Below are 20,833 nucleotides of genomic sequence, written 5' to 3'. Positions count from 1 at the left end.
GATTTTCTTTTTCGAGCAGTTAATTCAAATAGTGATAGAAAACACAATCAGATATATCGTACTGTAAAGAGTACGCCATGATAAAAACCAGACAACTGTTTGTTTTGTCTGTTCAATTAATTAAATTGTGGGGCGGATATTAATTTTCTACGGTATTATACTTAACCCTTCAACTCCCAAGATTTAATGGTGAATTCTCCCATCTAGTTGCTATATATTTCATTGTAAATTGCTAACAGAATTTGGTGTTAGATCAAGACAACAACTTCTACCTGATAAGTTTAAGTATTCTCAATAGGTTTTTTGTTGGATATTACATGGATATTATGAGGAGAAGTTGCAAGTCAATCAAATCTGGGAGTTAAAGGGTGAACTATCGGTTCAAACGTAAGCGTGCGTCCATATGGATATGAATCCCGCGGAAAGTTTGGAAAGCACGAGAGAAGCGTCAGAATTGCTCGAGGCGCAGCAACTCTGGCTTTTTGAGTGCTCTCTCTTAAAATTTCCAAAGTGCTTCATATCTCCATGAATGCAAAGCTGATGTATGAACCAACTGCTTTAGAATATTATTGTCGATAGTACTTTGGCTTTTAATTCTTAGAATAACTGACTTTGTACGCGCGTTCTCTTTGGTCAAGTGGACAGTTTAGATGAGAATATGACGTCACACTATTCGTGATTGCCAGCACAATTTGAAACATTTAAAGCTTCACATTATCGTAAAGTAATTTCAAGTACAAACGACAAATCTCAGAAAAAGAGAAAAATTTGCCATGTATTGATTTGGAGTTTGGCAATCTCTTCCCCCCTCCCCCCCCTCCCCCCCGAGCCCAGGAAAGTAAACGAAAGAAGAAGTTAAGCGCTTTGACGATCTTGATGATCGAGGACGACCGCGTCGTGAGAACTCATGTAAAGACGACAAAATATGCAACAAAATGCGCAGTAAAACTTTTTTAAGGAAAACGTTTTTTCTTGTTTAAAAGACAATAATGAGTACGGAATACTTAAAGAGTCACACCGATAGTTCAATCAGGTCGGTAAAAAATTATTCTCCTTTTAAGTATATTTTGTCGACTTCGTTTTCCTAGAGCATTTTTTTTCTCGTCTATTTACATGAAAAACGGGCCTTTGTTTTGATTTTTCTGAAAAGATAAGTGAGCGGAGAGACAAAATACAAGTGACTGAAAGTGTGAATTCAAACTTAACATTGTTCAGAAGTGTAAATGCCAATGTTGAAGAGGCTATTTGTCATCGTCAAGGTCAGCATGTACATTCCCGTCGTCATCATCATCATCATCAGCTTTATCATCATCATCATCGTCGTCGTCATCATCATCATTATCATGATCATCAAAGTCATCATCGTTATCACCTGGATGTTTCTCTATAAACACCTCCGTAACCGGCCTTTGTTCCAAGGGTTGAACTACAGGTACCGCGAAATAAACAATGATTCAGAATATTTGTCTTTTTGTTTTTCGGTCATTTTGTCAGTAATCTCTAATTTCTTTCGTTTCTTGTTGGTGTAAACGGTCCGGGCCATAGACAGCCTTGTCTCTACCATGACGTCATGGCATGTCCGTCGAAAATGAGATTTGTAGTACAGTAATATGGAAATCAATAAGTCAATGATGTCTCTTGAAATTTTTAATTCTGTTCTGCCGTCTCCTTCGCATTACAATATGGCCGCCACGAGAAAGCCAGCTAGAAAAAGTATCGTCCCAATCCTCTCTCGGTCACATCAGTTTGTTTTGGTTTTGTCCAGACCAATCATGCTAATAAAATGCAGGAGCCGATTACTCCTGAGAAATGGTATAGACAAAATTGTCCATGGTCCGGACTGGTAAAGTACACCGCCAAACTGCAAACCTGACTTTCAAAATGGCCTTTCGCTCATATTACTCTTGTTAACGACAGTCCCAATAAATTTGATGTTGTTTTAGAGATCGATTTGATATGATTTCAGTTCAAAATAGTTTTCATGTTTGAATAGATTCACTAGTGGGTTCTTTTCAACAAACATATATGCCCTCTGAGTCCTTATACATTCAGCTGCATGATTAGTAATGATAATAGGACCAAGTGGAATCCAATTCGATCTGTAATCATACGAGTGATTGACAAAATCGGACGACCGCGAGGAGAGAGTCCGATTTTTTAATCACGAGTATGATTACGGACAGAATTGGACAACAAGAAGTCCTGTTACCAATTAACTATCACCATTTCAATTTCCGAAAAAACAAATACACCCAGAAAAATATCTCCAGTGTCTTAAGTTAAAAATTCCTTCATTTTGGAGATTACCCAGTTTTTCTTTGGATAAGCGGTTGTTGCGATGGTTATTTTGATCATTTCTGTTATTAGTGGAATAGGTGAGTGGACTTAGTATGATTGGCTGCTTCAACTGTCTGATTAAGGGTGTCCGATTACAGCCACCTGTGCGATTACACAGTCCGATTACAACTGTACAGAATGATCAGTGAAAAATGAAGCTGAAAATGCACCAATAACATTTGAGGAATTTGTATTGTTTATGATAGATAATGTTACCTGCATGTTTTCCAGCAACAGCTGCCATGGCTGTACTGTATGCACTTAGAGGTCTCGCTAGAGCCGTTGGATAAGGAGATGTTCCTTTCATTCTAAACAGAATATACACAGCTAGATATCATTTTGTACACATACTGCTTCTCAATAATGCCAGTTGTTATCAGTGTTTAAAAAAACTCGTAAACTATTGGAATTGACACCAACACAGTCGCCGCAGAGAAAGCTTTCACGAAATTCTTTGGGTAAAGGGCGCTGGATTGGGACTCAAGGGCTTAGCTAGGGGGTTCTGAGGAACACGTAACCCTACCCCCCTCATAAGCCTTTTTTTGTCTCATTAGGTAAAACACGCCGTGGAGGTCGACATGTCAATCTGGTGAGTACCCTTTGTGTGACACATTGTGACCCCCATTTGAAAAATCCTGGCTATGCCCTTGTGTGTGATGATTAGTAAAAAAAGGAAAGTCTACATCTAAAACCAATGCAAAAAGAAAGCTACTTAAATAATAGGCTCTAATAAAATGGGCTAATAAAAAAATTAACCGATATGCAGAAACATATTCCCTAACCTTTAGTACACTTAAGCAAAGTTTCTGGCGTCAAACGCAGCCGAGACAAGAAAGGCAGCTTCTCTGTTATCGGTGGTTGTATGCAATTTATCATTTTTGTAGTGTTTAGACTCTTGCTTGAAGACTTCAGAAAGATAAGTTAACTCAAGAGTTTGAAAATCAAACAAGTTAAACATGAGCGCACAATCTGTACCGAAAATTTCAATACTTTACCTTTCAAATTGGCCCAGCCTTTTAGCAAGAGTCACGGGGTACCAAAGTTGTGTAAACGAAGGAGTCACGTCAGATGCTAGGCTGACTGAGGACTGTTTGATGTTTACTGGACTTAGTTTAGTCCAGGTTTGATCTCCTTTCAAACGATCCACTCTGACAGTGCCATGGACTGAATAGAAATACGTGTTGAAATAATTATAATTATAAAAATGATAATAACATCACTTCATTAAAGGCGCTTGTACATTGCTTTTGTAATTGAAAATAGATGTGGTGACCCCTTTTAACACTCAGCGCGAGACTGAACTCAGTAAGAGTTCTCTCATAGTTACGAACTAATGACAAGTTTGCGAAAATGTTCTCTCTTAAATGAAAAATTAAAAGCCTGTGACATGTGATGACATGATCACAAACGCGTGACAACTTTGGCTAGACGATAAAAATAGTAGACCAATGAGAGTGCAGTGTTGAAAGATGGTTAACCGGTGATCAATACAAAAACAAACAACTGCCGGCCGCTGCGTCAAAGATGAATATTGACCAAAACTTTAAATAAATTTAAGCACTCGTTCAAATAACATGAAATCAATTGAACTCGAGCGAAGAAAATTGTCACTCAAACTTTAATATATTCATTACTGATCTATGGCCAATTTACAAATGACTGCTCTGAGAAAGTCATCGTTGAACCTTGATTCCTACATCACGATCCTGTAACTCTCTCTCTCTCTCTCCTGAAACTCGCATGACGTTTTGAGTGTAAAAATACCTCACCTTGGCACTGAGGCGGTATAGTCCGTATGTCGACATCGATAAACACTGGCTTGCATTTTAGGTCGACCAAACAATGACTTCTGATTTCTGAGCATCTCTCAGAGAGGCACGGATTAAAGCTGCAAATCACTTGTGGGATTTTTGAGTAGAGGCTGTCTATTCCTTTAAAAAAAAAAATGAAGCATCCAAGTTAAATTGCACCTTTGTGCGCCACTTTGTTGAAGATTCAAAGGCTTAATTTGGCCATTCTTCTAACGCTGTGTTAGAGTATTATCATTCCCTCGAGCTGAAAGTATAGTTACAAATTATGCAGATCAAAATCGTATAAGTTTCCTGAAGTGACTGCTAATAATACTACACTTACGATGTGTGTGTTCTGTCGATACTATTCCAAATCATTTCGAACTTATGTCGCGATTAAGTGTGGTCGAAATGCGCATCATATGATTCGGAGATACAAATCATATGATTAGAGAACAGAGGGTGATGAAAGGTGAAAATGTGGGTAGATGAATATATTTAGCACTAGGCGACGGGTGCTTAGGGTGGCTCTGTAATACTGTCTGTTAAAAGAGTAGCTACAGGACGACTTCCCCTTGACTTTTGGCCGGATTTTTCTTCCTTTTGTGGGGTAAAAAGTGAGATAAAATCGACCTCGATCACCCTTACAGTAACTAGTTTCGAGGTTCCTGTTTATGGAACGACAGGTGTTTAATGTAATTAGTTAGGTCACTGAGTTCTCTTTTACTCTGCATGTGAAACGTACCCTTGCATTTCGGGAGCATCTCCCCATTGAGATTGAAGAACGAAGGATTGCACTCGAAATCAGTGATGCAGTGCGCTGCTGGGTCATAAAGACATCCAACCTCTTCACAAGGGTTAAAATCACACAACGTCTTTGGATCAACATTTGCAACTTGAAGACCTAAATGGGAGACATAATTTATCCAATTGCTTGAAGCTCTAGAGTGAAATATCCAATTTGAGAGGCCTCTGGTCTTAAATAACCGGTGATATGTTGAATCCGACACACTCAGACGATCAAATCTTGAAAAGTATCGCCATTACATTTGCGTGCGACAGGAGAAAACAACCAGGGAATGAAAATGATGTAAATCACGAAACAAAGTCCAAATGCACGCACGAGGACATTGTTAGCTATGATTGGCCAAAACTGTTAAACACACTCAAAATCATGCGTACGAACAAAAGTATACCCAGCGAGAGGGGAAGGTGCGTATTCGAGCCAATGAGTTCAAAACTATATGAAACATGTGATGAGAAACATGTGATGAAAAAAATGTATACTTCCGATCTTTATCTAGAGGCGCCTGATTGCATAATCTATGCGCTGGCTTTCTGGTTAGCGCGCTGAGCTTCTGATCGAGAGGTCTGGGTTCAAGCCTTGGCACGGCTGGGTCAATGTGTTATGTTTCTTGGGAAGACACTTAAAAACTCTTACAGTGTCTCTCTCGAATCAGGAATATAATTGGGCAATAGCACATTGCTAAGGTGACCTGACAAAATTTAACCATCGATGAAATATTATCCCATTCTTGTAGAATGTGCCATGCAAACTTAGTACCAGCAACGGCCTTCGTGAGCCACTCAGTTTTAAGATTAAACGTTAAACTTCTTTTGCACTCACTCTTCAAAGTTTTCGCGGGACACTTGATGTTACTGCACGCTTTTGTCTGAAATAGGTCTTTAGGGTCGCATTCTGTCCCACCATATCGAGGCACAGGTTTATTACATTCTCGATGACGCATCCTCACCCCACTCCCACAGGATTTTGAACAAAGACCGAATTTGGACCACTCGCCAAGGCCTCCGTTTACTGAAAAGAAATAAGGTGTTTGAGGTGGGTTCAAACTGGTACACCGACGAAGTACAGGATCAGAATGATTAATTAGCATTTTGTCAGTTTCTCTATTTTATTTTGCAAGTAACAGTTTTAGGTTTCGATTACCTGTTTGTGGATCAAGCTCTGCTATTTCTAGTTATTTTTGAGTTTATATGACAAGCGTAGTACTAGAAGAACTATGAAAATAAAAGCAAAACCATGACAATAATTGTATATTCAGACGTCTTTACCCGGGCAGTGTTTCCGGTTACATGGACGAGTCTCTACACTTGTTCCGAAACAAGACTGACCGCCATAACGGGGTTCTGTACATGATCTGGTGCGAACACTGAGACCTCTTGTACCACAGCTTCTACTACATGTGTGCCACTTGCTCCATGATAAAAATCTGCCATGTACTGAAGGTGAATAAAAATGACATCAGCGATGATTAATTTTAAAGGTTAGCGATCAAAGAGTTACTCCTGGAGTGGGGTACGGGGGAGGGGGGAGTGGGGCTTGGTTGATCCTTAAAATCAGTGCTATGAAATTAAACGAAACCCTTTTTATCCAAAATGTGGATAAAGAGTGGGAATCACTCATGGGAAAAGTTCACGTCGTCATCGTCATTGAAATCATCGTTATCATCCAACTGCATCGGACAAACTGTCTTCGGACAAGCTGTCTTTGATCACTTCCTGTTTTGTATCGTGTTTCATCCCGTAATTTACGGAATGCTATTGGCAGACCGTTTTGAAGTCAAGGATAAGTGACCCCGTACAAAACTGTGTAGCGCCTTCTCCCCCGTCTGAGTTACTTCCCCTCCTCTCATATTCTTTGTGTATTAACCTAGAAAGCTTAGACGACAGATAGCCATTGGAGCTTCAGAATAATTGAACTTGAGTTCAAAAATATACAAAAGTAAGTACTCGTAGATAATATTTCTTCGTATTAAGTACGAAAAGTCATCAAAACTTAAGCGAAGTTTTGTGGACTAATTTGACACCTACCAGGGCAAGGCTTAAGGACACATGTCTCCTCTTGGTCGCCGCTGACAGCGCAGTCTCTAATTACCTTCGCCCTGGATGAGCACTCATATTGAACTCTTTTCCTTTTGGCCCGATTTCCACACGACTGAGTGCAGGAGCTCCAAGCAGACCACCTTGTCACGAGAATTTCCTCTTTGTCTGGCGCTGTTTAGAACATTACAAATACACAAGGTAAACTAACATATGAAAATGGCTGATCAGCATGGATCGGACTTCCTAACCTTTCATAAGACTTGGTGTTATAATAGTGTAATAACAAATGACCAAGCTTCTCAAATAGAGAGCGTGACATGTAACGCAATTCCAGTCACAGTGAATACCTTCCCATTTGGCGCACTGAGTTCCTTTTGATTCTCTCTTGGTCATCAATGCGGACTCCCGCAGCAGCCGAAGCAGATTGCCAAACGAGAGCTTAAATTCTATTATTTTGAAATATTAAATATTCCCATAATTTACCTTGATCTACGAATTCTGTTATTTCTAGAACGCCTGAGCCCAGCTTTCCCTCTGCAGCTGATTCAATATCCATGTTTAGAGGAGAATCCTTATCAAAATGTACCGGTAAATTTCTGGTTCCGTCTTGGACCTCAACCTCCACGAAACTAGGTCTTTTATGATAAGCTTTGTCTCCGATCGCAAAATGCGAAGCCTTTGTATCAGAAATTTTCCTGGAGGGACTATATTTCGTCTTAGGCGCTGGTGGTAAAATAACCGAGTTGGGCCTTTCCCCTTCTTTAAAATGGAAATCTTGTTTTTCTAATTCATCTTTATCCGTCATATTTATGTAATTAAGTTTTCTGAGGCTTTGTTTTTCATTCGGGTGCGTGACATTTATCAACCTTGCGTGATTCAACGCGTTTATGATGTCGTTTTCCAGTTTCAAAAGTTCCTTCCGGCTGGCATTTCTCATAATCTGGAGCTGTGTTTGTTCGAGTGTATTTTCCAAATGTTTTGGTAACTGCTTTTTTTGCGTTTTTTGTTTAGTGGCTGGTTCCCCTTGTTTATGGTGTTCTTGTCGGTAATTGTCACTGTGCACCCTATGTTGATGCTTTTTGCTGTACTCAGTATGATAGAAATTAGTACCATACTGTTGTTGCGGTCTTTCGTTTTTGTTCGGTTTTGACAAATTCCACGACCTAGCAAAGCTTAATGCATTAATGATGTCCTCTTCTAGTCGCAACAGCTCTTTTTGGCTCGCATTTTGCATCAGTTGCAGCAGATTTTCATCAGAAGTATTTCCCGCACTTATCCTTAAGTTATTATTCGTCGACCATGACTTTGTGTGATTCAATCGCGGGTGACTATTTATCAGAGGTGAGCCTTTGACGGAACCAAATCCCTTGCTCTTGATTATTTTGCTCCACCCTTTTTCCAACAGTCGCGTCTCGTTCTCCAAAAGAAGGTTGTGTTTCAAATGAGGTTCCTCTGTCTTCCACCCCTGCTCCTCACCTGTGCCATTTGGGTGTGGCCTTTTCCTTTGGCGAATAAATTTCAATATTTTATGTAGGCTCTCTTCCATAATACGATGTCTCATTTTGACTTTAGCCTCACTAGTGAAGTTCTTGCCTAACCTTTGCTGTAGTTTGGAATATTCGGTGGAAGTTTCGTTAGAGGAAGAATTGAAACTGTTAAAAAACTTGATTAAGTCATCAAAATGTTTTTTGGCCGCAGGATTTATAGGAAAAGTAAAATTTCCCTTCAGTTTCGTGTTGTTAAGGGAAGTATCATTTCTCCCTTGGTGGACGTCGATCGGCCATGAGACATGTTTACCACGTGTGACATTATGATTAGCCACCAGAAATTTGTCCTTGGGTTTAATTTTAAGCAAATCAACGCCGGTTCCACTTTTTAAGTGTAAACTTGTGTTACTTTTTACATTTGCCCAAACATTATTGGAATGTACTAGTTTGGGTTTCATGTGATGGTTGGAGTGAGTCTCGCTTTTTAAATTAACGTGTGGAGATTTGCCTTCTTCAGACAGATTTTTGTGAAACGAAACTTTTTTCGCTGTTGAGGGTAAGATTCCTATGCTGACATTGTGAGCTTTACTTGCATGACCGTCTTTCGTGAGAAAATGACTTGTTTTAGTTTGCTTGTAAATATTTTTATGAGTTAAGCCATCAAAAACTTCAGGTTCCTCTTGAATATTTTCCACCTTTCTTGTAACGGGCAACATTTTCTTAACGCTTAATAATTGTGATGGTGGCGAAACACTCTTGGGACTTCCTTTGATAACATGGATGTTTTCATTGTCAGTTACTGTCTTTTCAGAGGAGGCGTCTTCAGGAAAATCAGTTGGTCGAACATTCTTAGGTGGAAGACTTATGGGCGTGCTATGTATAACTCCTTTGCTAGGAGAAAGCGTTCGAATAAGGCTCGAATTATTGTCCAGAACCTTGCTGATAATAGGCTTATGTAAAATAACGACGCGTTCATCTTGATTAATCCCATTCCTTGCCCTATCCATCAAATTTGCCTTGTTCGCTTTAACGATCCCTCCATGATTTCTTTGGTTCGCCGAGGCAATTGTCTGAAGTTGATTTCCGCGAAAGGGTATCCGGATGGGCCAAGAAAAAACAGAACTGTTAAACGGTCCATGTTTCCCAGGAATGGAAACACGCGAAATAATCCTGGACTTGCTGGAAGATGCATGAGCATTTGTAAACTTTTGTATCTTTTCAGTCACCTGCGCCTTTCCAGAAGAACTATGTAAAAATACTACTTTGGGCGTGAGATATTTGGATTTTGCGAAAGACAAAGTAGAATTCTTGTTTACAAAGGGAGATTTATTAAAATTGCCTTCTTGAGGTTTATTAGGAAAATTTTCCTCGAAAATTTCAACGAGTGAGTCAGCCACTGGTTTGGCGGGTGTTGCTGGTCGCACCACAGCTTCATCGATCTCTTCGACTTTCTCATCTGAAGAAGCTTGCAACTGGATTTGTTTTCCCCTCAGAGCTACATTCGGTAAGTGACTGACAAAATCCCTTCTTCTATTAAATTTACCTGAGGAAATATTTGCTGTTGAGAATGAAACAAGGAACTTGTTGGCTTAGGAAAAAAACTAAATCTCAACTGATTGATAACTTGGATTTCCATGTGACAGACATTCAGAAAACTTCTGCCTGTATGAGCCTGTCAAATGTTCTAACAAATGCGAAAAAAATTATGAGAACCATTCAACATTCCAGTCGAATTTAACGCTTGACTAAAATACTGGCAGGAGGTTAGTTACATCTCATTGCCCTGTCTGAGTCATTTGTCGTTCAGTTAACCATGGGAGAAACAGGTTAAGTGGTGTTAGGCCAGCACCTAGACGGAGTAATGCTAGCTATGTCTGATAGAGAGCTGAAAAGTATCTCATGTTCAACAGTACATCTGAGTAGCGAGAGATTAGTAACCTTTCACATTACAGAGTAACAGTCAGTTTGCGCGACGAGTTATGGCCAAACTTTTGTAAAACGCCTACTTGAACCTGCACTTACACAGACTGAACGCATTTCCAATGATTGTTTGCTTTTTTGTTTTTTTGTTTTTTGTTTTTTTATTTGTCGATCTTAGATGAACAAACCATAACAAACCACCCCGTGGTACATTTTTGTTACTTAAATCAGTTCAAATGCATCAAATACACGACCTCTACCATGCACCATACAGTAATTACCTTCATGTTTGCTATCGGCTTCTGAAATGTGCCCCTTTCCACAAAAAGTCATTCTTGCGTACAGCAGTGTCATTAAATACAACCAGACACTCGCCTCTATCTTTCCTCTCATTTTCGTGGTTCATCCTCTTCGTGTAAGCGTAGTAGAGAGTGATTTTTGATACTTCGCTTGGCTGACTTTCAAATCCTTAAAATGCTATGGATGTCAGGCTATGTGACAAGAACCAGCAGCTTTAATGAGCCCCTGGGACCGAAACCAACCAAACACATCGTGGACAATGGTATGGTAGTGTTTCAGTCAATAGGGCACAGCGATGCGTTTCATTGATTTGAGTCACCTGTTTCCCAAGGCTTTTATATCCATGTATTAAAAGTTACAAATGCCTTACTTTTACGATATTGCTTTGTAAAATTCGATCAAGTTGGTTCCTTACTTAGAATTTTGGCGTTGAACCTCCGACAATCTGTCCCATCTTATAATACGCAAATATTACGGGACGTGGGCCGAATACTTCTGATATGACGTAAACTACGTGATTTGTAAATGAATTGGAGCTCTTAGTAAATTATCTTGAGAATTTATGAAGTGTTGTAGCACAGGATTAAAGGAAATTTCCATATTCAATTCAAAATTCAAAAGTTTCGCAGAGGTAGTTCCCAAAGGCAATTGAAGTGTAATCCAATGCGCTGTAACAGTAGTAGAGCAGTGGTCTGCTAACGTCAATCACTTGCTGAACCAAGATAAGTGCAAACAATTGATTATTGACTTCAAGAGAACCAAACACCAGTTCGACGCTGTAACCGTTAACTCTGGAGAACTTGAACTTGATTCCCAAGCAGAAATGTTATGGGTAACCATATCTAATTCAATGGTATTTTCACCATGCATTGCGAAGACCTAGAGTGTGTACAGAAACGCGCGCTTTCCGTAATTGGCCTTTCATATCATCATAGTCTAGCATCGTATAACATCAGATCTTTGAAAGACAGGCGCAAAAAACAGTATTATAAACTCTAATACTGCGCGTAAACTCCATCGTCTATCGCTACCCAAGAACGTTAGCAGATAAAGTTTTAGAAATCAGCTCAAGTCAACGTTGTCAGAAATGCACACAAATCGTTACACGGACACATTTATTCTATCCATGTCCAATCGGTAGAACTTTTTCACGCAGTCTTATTCTTTAAAGCTGTATTACATGGAATTGTTATTTTATAAATGTGTATATAACGTTAAATTTTTTTTTATTATTCATGCAATTCAGCCTTAGGAGGTTGCGAATTTGGATATCTTAATAAACTATCTATCTATTATCTACCTAAGTTTTGCCCCCACTTGATTAGATCCCCGCAAAATTTTATCATAAAATGCGCTAATATATGAGGGAAGTGAAAACTAACTAAAGGTGAGCTTTTTATCCGGGCGCAGCACGAATCAACTTTCAAACAACTGGGTTCTAAAAAATACTTCAGCCAAAGATAACTGTGTATTGAGGTGAATCAGACATAAACTCATTTCAAAGGTTATCAACAACTTCTTTATTAACAAATATTTTTTATCAATGCAATTTATTAACCTAATGTAGAGGTCTATTAAATCTACAAACACTTTTTTTTCGATCGGTAAAATGCAAGTGTTCATCACTTAAATCTGTGAAAAATACAAAGTAAACATTAAAATGGAGAGATTCTTCACAGTTTCTCGCTGCGCTCATGATTTTGCTCTCCAATATCATCTAAAACGCCGTGACTACCTGTAAAACTTGACAATTTTTTGTGTAGTTTTAACAAGAGCTTCACTTGTGCAATTGCTTTTAAAAGAAATGGGGAAAGACTTCTCATGGTTGATAATATTGGTAATATAAAAGACTAAAATAATAACAATTAAATGATCAAATGAAAACGGTTTTGTTTCCTGTTTTTTCCCCTGTAATTTGTCAGATCTGTTTATTGTTTTTCCCGAGCAGCTCCTCATTTGCAGTTTTTTCTTTGTATGTTAGTTCTCAGATCGTGCTATAAGTGATTGTTTCCATGTTGATAATTTTTCTACAACTTCCTGCTTATCTTGAGACCAGTCATGAGTCATTGAAGGGCTAAAAAGATGGCGCATTGCAACCGCATTGACAATGGCACTTAGTATGCATCGTGCAAACCAAACTTTGGTCGCAAATTACAAATCGCCATTCAAATTAAAAACACTAGCTACTACAAATCTGATCTGATTATCTTGCATTGCCTAACCAGCGTTTATGATGAGATTTACTGTAATTTAATTGTCTATGTTTAAATCTGTTTTTCTTGTGCCTCTCGATCTCTTTTCGTGTTGGACGCTTAAATCTTGACGGAAGTTTACTTCTGACGTCAGTCTCACTTTCCTCTGTTGCTTCTTGTTCACTGTCTTGAACTTTATCATCATCGTTATCATCTTTATCGCTGACGTTAAGCTGAGAATTCATCAGCTTACTGATACGGATTCCATCGTCATCGTCATCTTCATCGTCATCGCTTCCTTTTTTCCTGACCTTCACCTTTGAACCTATTAATTTGGTTAAGTTTATCCCATCTTCATCCTCCTCCTCCTCATCATCATTATTATCTTTGCTTACGCCGACGCCATGTTTCGAACTCATCAGCTTGCTGATTCGGGATCCATCGTCATCATCATTGTTATCGTCATCGTTCACCTGTTCCTCTTCTTCATCTTCTTCCTTGGCAACATGGTGTCGAGCTTAAAATGAAAAAAAATTATTATGTTGTTTGTTGGTTGAGAATTTTGTCGTTATTATGGTGTACATTGGTGGTACTTCAACTTACGTTGAAGTGTTGATATATTTTCAAAATCGTAAAAGAACATGACTTTACCTTGTATTTAAAGGTAAATGACTATCATTGAGGCCACATATGTTAACTGCTCTTAATGTATTTTTAACTCTTACAATAAGAAACTCGCTAAAAAAAAGCGTTTTTTTTCACAAAACAGGGGCGGGATATGTCTTCTAATCATAGCTGCGTATCATAAAATTTGTAAACTAACACAACAGCAAGTTTCAACTTTCCTGTTATTGTTATTATACTCCGTCACTAAACACCCTTAAGTTCTTTAGAGAAGACTTTGCTATGGGTGTATTTACTGACCTTTACAGCCCTCCATACGTTGATTATACGAGTTGACGAACATTGCTTTACAAGTGTGTTCTACCAAACAGCGTGCAGTGGGATCAGCTTTACAAACGGCTCCACTGCAAGGGTCATATCCACAAATGTACCTGGCAGGAACCTTGAATACCCCTGTTGGTAGACACCCAAACAACATGGAAAAATCGGCGTTATTTTTCGGATAATGTTGGATTTCTTAGACTATAGGTTATAGTTTCTTTTCAAGTAAGATTTGACGTATCACTCGGTGAAAGTCATTACAGAAAATGAAGTAGATTTGACAGCTGAAGTGTAGGATATATTGGAGATAAATTTTCTATTAATCGGAGTCACAAAAGTAAAAAAAAAATTTCCTATCAGTTAAGCTGTTAGGTACTTTAGGAGTATTCAGGTTTTACGTCGAGTAAGTAACAAACCTCCGGTTATCACACGAGGAGAATATTCGGTGATAAAGCGGATTTTAATTTTGCATGTTTTACATCTGTGCCCGGCTAGCTCAGTCGGTAGAGCATGAGACTCTTAATCTCAGGGTCGTGGGTTCGAGCCCCACGTTGGGCGCATTTAAATTTTTGTTATAAAATGTTTTTTTAATCTTTTCATATTTAAGAATTAGACAATTTTGAATATGCTTCATTTTAGCAGAAGTGGTCAATCAGGGACCGTCGTTTTTGAAATCTAGATTGTGCGATTAAAATTTTTGCCTTTAGGAGTTGCGACTTCCAAAATAGAAGCAATTATCCTGTGCTGAAAAAAAATAGACACTTGCTTGAAATGCCACCACACCTTTGCATTTGATGGTCTTCCCAAAGGCGTCAAGGAAAACTGGATGGCATCTTGTGTTCACAACACACTTGGCAGCCGCGCCTTGAATACACGTGGTGTATTTGCATGGATTGAAACGACACACGGCCTGTGGGTCCACGTTTAGGTACAAGTTATCACCTGACGAGCACAAAGAAAATGCATTTAGCTGAGTTCTTCATCATCGTTGAACTCAAAAGAAGAAACTAACAAAATATTACCTGTACACTGCGAAACTTTCCTCTCCTCAGAGTCGAAGAACACCGGCCGGCATTTAAAGTCACTGACACATGTAGCATAAGGTAATAATATGCACTTTGCCACCCTACATGGATTGTAACCACACACTGTCTGGGGGTCTATATCCACAATGGAATCTTGATCTGAAAGGTGATGTACAGAATAGTTATGCGTTTTCCCATTCTATAAAATTCCTTTTTTTTTTTTTTAATTGCTAAACTTCATAACTTTAAACTTTGGCGACGATCGACAAATACCAGTTTAGTAACTCATCTTTTAAGAATACAGCCCGGCTAGCTCAGTCGGTAGAGCTTGAGACTCTTAATCTCAGGGTCGTGGGTTCGAGCCCCACGTTGGGCGCTTGATTATTTTCTTTTTTTACAAACAAAATGTTCAAGGGTGTTACGAAGAACACTGATCAACATCCAATGACTAGAACATGTATCCTAGAGCAATGCTTTTCATTTCCATCCAAAAAAAGTTGATCAACACAGTTTCTCCCACAAGTGCATTGGTATTATATTTAGTAAAAAAAATTATCTTAGTTGTTACCTCTAATTGTAAGGAGTGTAAAAAGAGTTATAACACGAACCTTGGCATTTTTTACCATAGCAAGGTTTAACTTGCTTCCTTGCTCCTTTGCATTTCTGTCCCCCGTTGGCTGGTGTCGGGTTGTTACAATACCGTCGTCGTCTCTTCATTCCCTGTCCACATTTCTGAGAGCAAGAAGTCCAATCCGACCATTCCGAATAGCCACCGTCAACTAGGTCGTGTCAAGAGGAAAACCATATAAGGAATGAATGTGAAATGATCCAATCCTGTTCGTATTTATCCTCCTACTGAATGCGAGAAGAGCTAAAGATGTAGGAGAAAGGTATTTCGAAAGCCTCCCAGTTGATATGCCTACATACCTGCACACTGCTTCAGTTTACAGAGCTTAAGTTGAAAGCGCGGTCCCTCGCAGTTTCTCCCGCCATTTGCGGGCGCTGGATTGGTGCAATACCGCTCACGTGATCTCAGCGCAGTTCTTCCACAGGCATGAGGACACGACGACCACGTGGTCCAGAGAGTGAAGTCGCCATCAACTATAATAAAACAGAGAGAAAGCAAGACAAACTTTTTCTAAGTGTTTTAACCATTCCACCTTAACATCAGTATTTATAATCTCCATACTGTTGTTCATACTTTTCCTAAGGCTCTGACAGGAAGAATTTGTTTAGCAATCAAGATCTTCTAGAGGTGGTGATCATTTCCTTAAAAATTGACCTTAATTTTTGATTCAGTGGTGATTGTAAGAAGAAATAAGATATTAGTCACTCTTAGAGGTTAATTCCCCCAAAGATTCCTAATTAAACTCATAAATCAGTATAACACGTGAACAACAATGGCAAACGAACTGGACTTGGTTACCTGGAACTGTAGTTTCACCTTCCTTGCTTTTGAGAAATTCACTTATATTTGCTAATGTATCTGAGGAAGACTGGTTTTGATCACTTGGTACCATGGAGTTGTCAATCGTGGGCTTGATCTTTCCTGCATCGCCTTCATTGATAGCTCCACCAACCTGCTGGTCCTGACTTCCTGGGTCTTGGAGGCGGCTGAGCTCGTTTATTTCTTCATTGTCGCTATCACTGTCATCTGGAACATCTAGTGTAAAAATGTTTTAGGTACACTGTCAAAAGGCTTTAGGTATAGTTACTGATCAAGGGAAAGGTGGACGAATGGAAAGACCAATTGATTACACGACCAGTGAATGTTGAAATAAGCCAGCATGGCTTAAAAAAGTATCTAACAAGCCCCTCAAGGAACACAATAGCAAATGCAACGCTTTCAAACTGAGATAAATCACTTACCCTTGCCTTGTTGCCTCTTCACTGTCCTTTTTTCCTCAGGAATAAGAGACTCTATAATGGTATCCAAGTCTGGCGCTTTTTCTGTAAGTTTAAGACCCCAATTCATTTCACAACCATGCACTATTGTAATAATTTTGGCAAATCAAGCAATGTCTCCATATTCGTTAACGCCTATTGCTTAACCCTTCCACCCCCAGGAGTAAAATTTCTCGTTGTAATGTCGGATCGATATCATTATCTGAGAAACTGCGCACCTACCCCTCCCCTAACCCAACATTAACCTCAACTTGTTATCAGTTGACTTTTGTTGGGTTAGGGAAGGGGTAGGTGCGTTGTTGCTCAGGTAATGACATTGATCTTCAATATCAGTACATTTTTACACAGGAGGCAATGAGTATTAAGAAAAAAATATTATCTGGGGTATATCGTTTGATTTAACACCAAACTATCTAAAAGCATGAGAAATGTCAGGCAAACAGTGAGGAGAATTGAAAGGATTATCAGAATAGATATATAAAGTCGTAGTAAGTTGGGTCTTGATCAACTGAGCGTGGCATTTCAACTTGCGCACGCCCTGCGCGCCTTGCACCTACAATAACTAACCTGAACAACCACATGCCAGCTCATTCACTAATTTCCCTGTTGTGTTGAAATGCTTAGTTCTACTTTTTTCTCCGAACGCCTAACGCTGTCTGTTTTGGCGATTAAGAGCGCCATATCGATAAAATTATTCACCTCATTCTATGATCGTCTCCACCCTTTCTCGAGTAAATCGGTTTTGGTAGCTTTACTAATTCCTTGAAGACACCTGGACAATGTTTCATGCTGGAAATTCACTTGGATTGACGGTATCGTGTTACATCTACTTTTGATTAAGTGGAAACTAAGTGCCACTTACCCTTGCCTGGTAATGATTTGCGTAAATCCACCGTTGAAGCAATGTTTATAAGGGCAATCAAGAACAGTACAACCACCAAATTATCAGGAATAAACAAAAACTTCCCCGCTTTCTTCTTGTGCATTTTCAGCTCCTATGCTACCAAAAAACTGCATTCCCCATCTATCAAAAGAGGAATAAATTCAAAGTGAATTCCGCTTTAGGGCAGGGGTGTCCACAAAATAAAACTTATCTAAATCTGGGTTAAAATAATTTCTATATTTAAACAAAACGAACAGGTGAAATGACAGCAGGGCGTTTTTGACAACTACGCAAAATTAATCATCCTTTCACGAAAGCTAAGTTTAAGTCTAGATGTTTGCAGGAGATCATTTTAACCCAAAGTTTTTACGTGATTAGTAAAATATGGTCAAAATATCGCAGCACTTTTTCATTCTTAGTTTACTAGATTTAACTTGGAGCATGTACAGTCGATTGTTATGAAGTACACATTACCTTTTTATGGTGGCAAAACAGGTGTCTACTTGCACATCCTATCCTCCAATAAGCGACTCGTCAAAACAAAATATTAGAGATAGAATTAATCTTTTCAAACAAGAAAGATCGGCTAAAACTTCTGCGAAAACGCTTGCGGTCCGAAGTGATATGGAATTTCTTCGAGCTGACATCACAATTCGTTGACCCGAATAGGTTTGGTGAATAATGCAAAGTCAAATTTAGGATTTGGCAAGCTTCAGTAGGCGCAGCACGCCCGAAATGAAAAGTAATCCGCTGATTACTGGTGTACTGCGGTAAGGAATGGCTGACTTTATTCTGAGGTAATTTTCACCATAAAACAGTCGTTTCAAACAAAAATGAAAATGTTTTATTTCAATCGAGTCGAAAATGGAAATCACACCACGCCAGTGTCTGACAGCTAACCGTGTTCTGCTATGTCGAGTCAAAAAATGTTCACCAGTGCATGTGAAATAAGTCCTGTGTGGACTGGTGATATTGACCGGTACCATGTTACTTCCGATAATTTTCCGCTCCAACACTTCTAAGTATATGTTTGTATTAAGTTAATAAAGTTTACGCTTAGAGACAATCTCATGGAGCTGTAAGGAGAATAGCCAAATTGCATCAATAATGTAGTTCGGTAAGACAGTCTATCCTAACTGTAAAAGCGTGAACTTGATTTTATTAAGGGTCTCTCATAACCATCCGATACTAACATCAAACGTAAAACGTAAGAAAATAGAAAAAAAATTGTCTACGTAAACACGAGGACGATAAAAAGTGACGAGTTACAGGAATAACAAATGCGATGCATGTGTTGTGGCCTTGTGAGACCACTGACTGCAAACAGTTTGTGTCGTTAACATGATTCGCAAGAACTCATCAAAATGGATGTTCTTTAGCTTTCTCCATTTACACAATGAACTACACTAATGCTGTATCCTCTTCGTCTTTCACTACTTCACCGCGAGGAGACTGGATTCTAGGTTTTCGACAGCAGTAGATCTTATAATCCTCTTCCCATGCCTCCGCTTGTTCCACGGTCTGTGGCATTTCACTCGTCACAGTTTCTGGTAGCCAGAAGGCCATTACACCAGCAGCCACAGACAAGGCTCCAAATATCAACAAGGGGAAAGTTTTTCTCAGATTTGGAAGGTCAGCCTTAAAATCAACAACGAAAAATTTGATTAATAGACATTTCAGTTACACTTCACAGTTATTTATATCATTACCGACGGTGTGGTGAGTAATTGTTTAAGTGTATATATCACACAAGAACCAAATAATAAGCTCTTTTCTGGCTATAACCGAAAAAAAAAGGTTGGACATTTTAATAACACTCAGCGCACCATTTAGTCTCTTTGACTGCGCGGAGAAGAATAGTTCCCGCCTATTATCTCTGAGCTAACCATTCAACGCGCGCGAAAAGCAACATTCACCTGAGTAGTATACACTAATAATAGATTTTCAAAAATTGGCATGCGTGCACTAAAATTGGTGAAGGCTACGTCTGCAATGAACGAATCAAATTCCTCATGGTCTAACTATAAAATAGGAAACATTACCAGTAAAACAACATATGGAGCAGTTATTCCACCAATCCTGGCAATCATCGAACACAGTCCAACGCCATTGTTTCTGTACAAGAAAAGCAGTAAATATCATTCTCATCATCATCATTATCATCATTGTTTCTGAGGGTATCATTATCGACATTGTTTTCATCATTATTATCACCATCGTAAGTATTAAAATCAGTATTATCATTAAATATATATGCCACATTGAAATTATCAAAAAGCATACCACACTAGTGACCCTACCAATGTGTTCATAACCTGTACACTGTTTACCGATCTCATTTCTCATGATGTTGTCTCTGCTAAACTCACTTTATACATGATCTCGCATTCAACCCGCGCTCGGTAATGGAACTATCATTGAATCAAATATCATACCTGATCACCGTTGGATAAAGCTCCGCCGTGTATAGATACACAGAATTGAACGTGGAAATGATGAAAAATTTTGCAAACATCACAAGGACGATAATAGCAACTTGGTATTCTAGGGAAAAAAAATAACACGACTTCCTCAATGCTTTGAAGTTAATAGTTAAATGTGATCGGCTTCACGGAGAAACTGGAAATAAGATGAATACACGCAATCGACACGTTAACACATATTCGAAAACAACTGGAAGGGTAAGACAAACATCCACAAAATCAGACTATTCTAAAACAGGTGACCGAGAACTGTACATAGGAGACTGACTCGTATATTTGGAATTGTTAAAGCCCTTCTCTGTCTCTGTAGCGCAGAGCATCTGGGAGTATTGTAGAGACTCCCCTTGGAGTCCATCGTAGATAACCCCCACCCCACCCCTCCTCCCAGCATTTCTTCCTGTTCCCGGAGCCCCTTGAGCGCACAAACTATCAGGCCAGCGCCTCTCCAAATCGATTGTCCGCGTGAGCAATCGCTCGCGTGATTTACGCTGAATGGACTTACAGTTTTCGTGACAACTCGTGGATCCCTGTTCTACGAATTTAAACATTATTACGAACCTTTACCACTTGGTACTGCTAGAGCTAACAGACAGGCTACCCCAGCAAGCGTCATGAATGAAGAGTACGTTAGACGTCGACCAAACCTGAGTCAGAAGAAATACATCAGAAGACAATTGAAGATAAATCATCGCTTCGGAAAGTCACGAAACGTCGTGATCTTA

The 20,833-nt window shown here is 39.1% G+C and overlaps 3 protein-coding genes and 2 non-coding genes across 5 annotated transcripts in view; 2 read left to right on the top strand and 3 right to left on the bottom strand.

Moving 5' to 3' along the window:
• Positions 1 to 1,103: 1,103 nt before the first annotated feature.
• On the bottom strand, positions 1,104 to 5,890 carry LOC149036928 (uncharacterized). Its single transcript, XM_089190461.1, has 6 exons — positions 5,755 to 5,890; positions 4,873 to 5,031; positions 4,107 to 4,268; positions 3,333 to 3,501; positions 2,554 to 2,645; positions 1,104 to 1,426 (listed from the first exon to the last, which is right to left on the bottom strand). Exons 1-6 carry the CDS (start codon positions 5,873 to 5,875, stop codon positions 1,242 to 1,244), a joined length of 888 nt encoding a protein of 295 aa, XP_089046587.1. The 5' UTR covers positions 5,876 to 5,890; the 3' UTR covers positions 1,104 to 1,241.
• A 6,284-nt stretch (positions 5,891 to 12,174) lies between these two features.
• On the bottom strand, positions 12,175 to 18,365 carry LOC113669517 (uncharacterized). Its single transcript, XM_089190444.1, has 10 exons — positions 18,103 to 18,365; positions 17,608 to 17,769; positions 16,710 to 16,790; positions 16,267 to 16,503; positions 15,768 to 15,941; positions 15,449 to 15,619; positions 14,838 to 14,999; positions 14,599 to 14,757; positions 13,795 to 13,947; positions 12,175 to 13,387 (listed from the first exon to the last, which is right to left on the bottom strand). The coding sequence occupies exons 2-10, from the start codon at positions 17,729 to 17,731 to the stop codon at positions 12,882 to 12,884; spliced, it is 1,767 nt and encodes a 588-aa protein (XP_089046570.1). The 5' UTR covers positions 17,732 to 17,769; positions 18,103 to 18,365; the 3' UTR covers positions 12,175 to 12,881.
• Positions 14,301 to 14,373, top strand: Trnak-cuu (transfer RNA lysine (anticodon CUU)). Its single transcript has one exon. It is a non-coding gene; the product is annotated as a tRNA-Lys (tRNA).
• Positions 15,144 to 15,216, top strand: Trnak-cuu (transfer RNA lysine (anticodon CUU)). Its single transcript has one exon. It is a non-coding gene; the product is annotated as a tRNA-Lys (tRNA).
• An 84-nt stretch (positions 18,366 to 18,449) lies between the features above and the next one.
• The window catches only part of LOC113669480 (organic cation transporter protein), a 7,346-nt gene continuing 4,962 nt past the window's right edge, over positions 18,450 to 20,833 (bottom strand). Inside the window, exons 6-9 of the mRNA XM_089190451.1 lie at positions 20,670 to 20,755; positions 20,064 to 20,172; positions 19,671 to 19,743; positions 18,450 to 19,266 (exon numbers count right to left, since the gene is read on the bottom strand). Of these exons, the coding sequence (XP_089046577.1) occupies positions 19,030 to 19,266; positions 19,671 to 19,743; positions 20,064 to 20,172; positions 20,670 to 20,755 (505 nt within the window). The 3' untranslated portion in view covers positions 18,450 to 19,029. The remainder of the gene's footprint in view (positions 19,267 to 19,670; positions 19,744 to 20,063; positions 20,173 to 20,669; positions 20,756 to 20,833) is intronic.

This window comes from Pocillopora damicornis, chromosome 12 (assembly GCF_964200805.1).
Source record: "Pocillopora damicornis chromosome 12, jaPocDami1.2, whole genome shotgun sequence".
In the NCBI taxonomy this organism is placed as follows: domain Eukaryota; kingdom Metazoa; phylum Cnidaria; class Anthozoa; order Scleractinia; family Pocilloporidae; genus Pocillopora; species Pocillopora damicornis.
The sequence above is the reverse complement of the archived record's forward strand: the minus strand, read 5'-3'. Positions and strand labels throughout refer to the sequence as shown.

Coding starts and splice junctions, on each gene's coding strand:
- LOC149036928 (XM_089190461.1), bottom strand. CDS start 5,875: ATGCGTCATCGAGAATGTAATAAACCTGTGCCTCGATATGGTGGGACA. Junction 4,269..4,872: donor GATGCTCCCGAAATGCAAGG/GTACGTTTCACA, acceptor TTTTTTTTAAAG/GAATAGACAGCCTCTACTCA. Junction 3,502..4,106: donor TATACCGCCTCAGTGCCAAG/GTGAGGTATTTT, acceptor ATTTCTATTCAG/TCCATGGCACTGTCAGAGTG.
- LOC113669517 (XM_089190444.1), bottom strand. CDS start 17,731: ATGCACAAGAAGAAAGCGGGGAAGTTTTTGTTTATTCCTGATAATTTG. Junction 15,620..15,767: donor TAAACTGAAGCAGTGTGCAG/GTATGTAGGCAT, acceptor GACACGACCTAG/TTGACGGTGGCTATTCGGAA. Junction 13,948..14,598: donor GAAGACCATCAAATGCAAAG/GTGTGGTGGCAT, acceptor GTCTACCAACAG/GGGTATTCAAGGTTCCTGCC.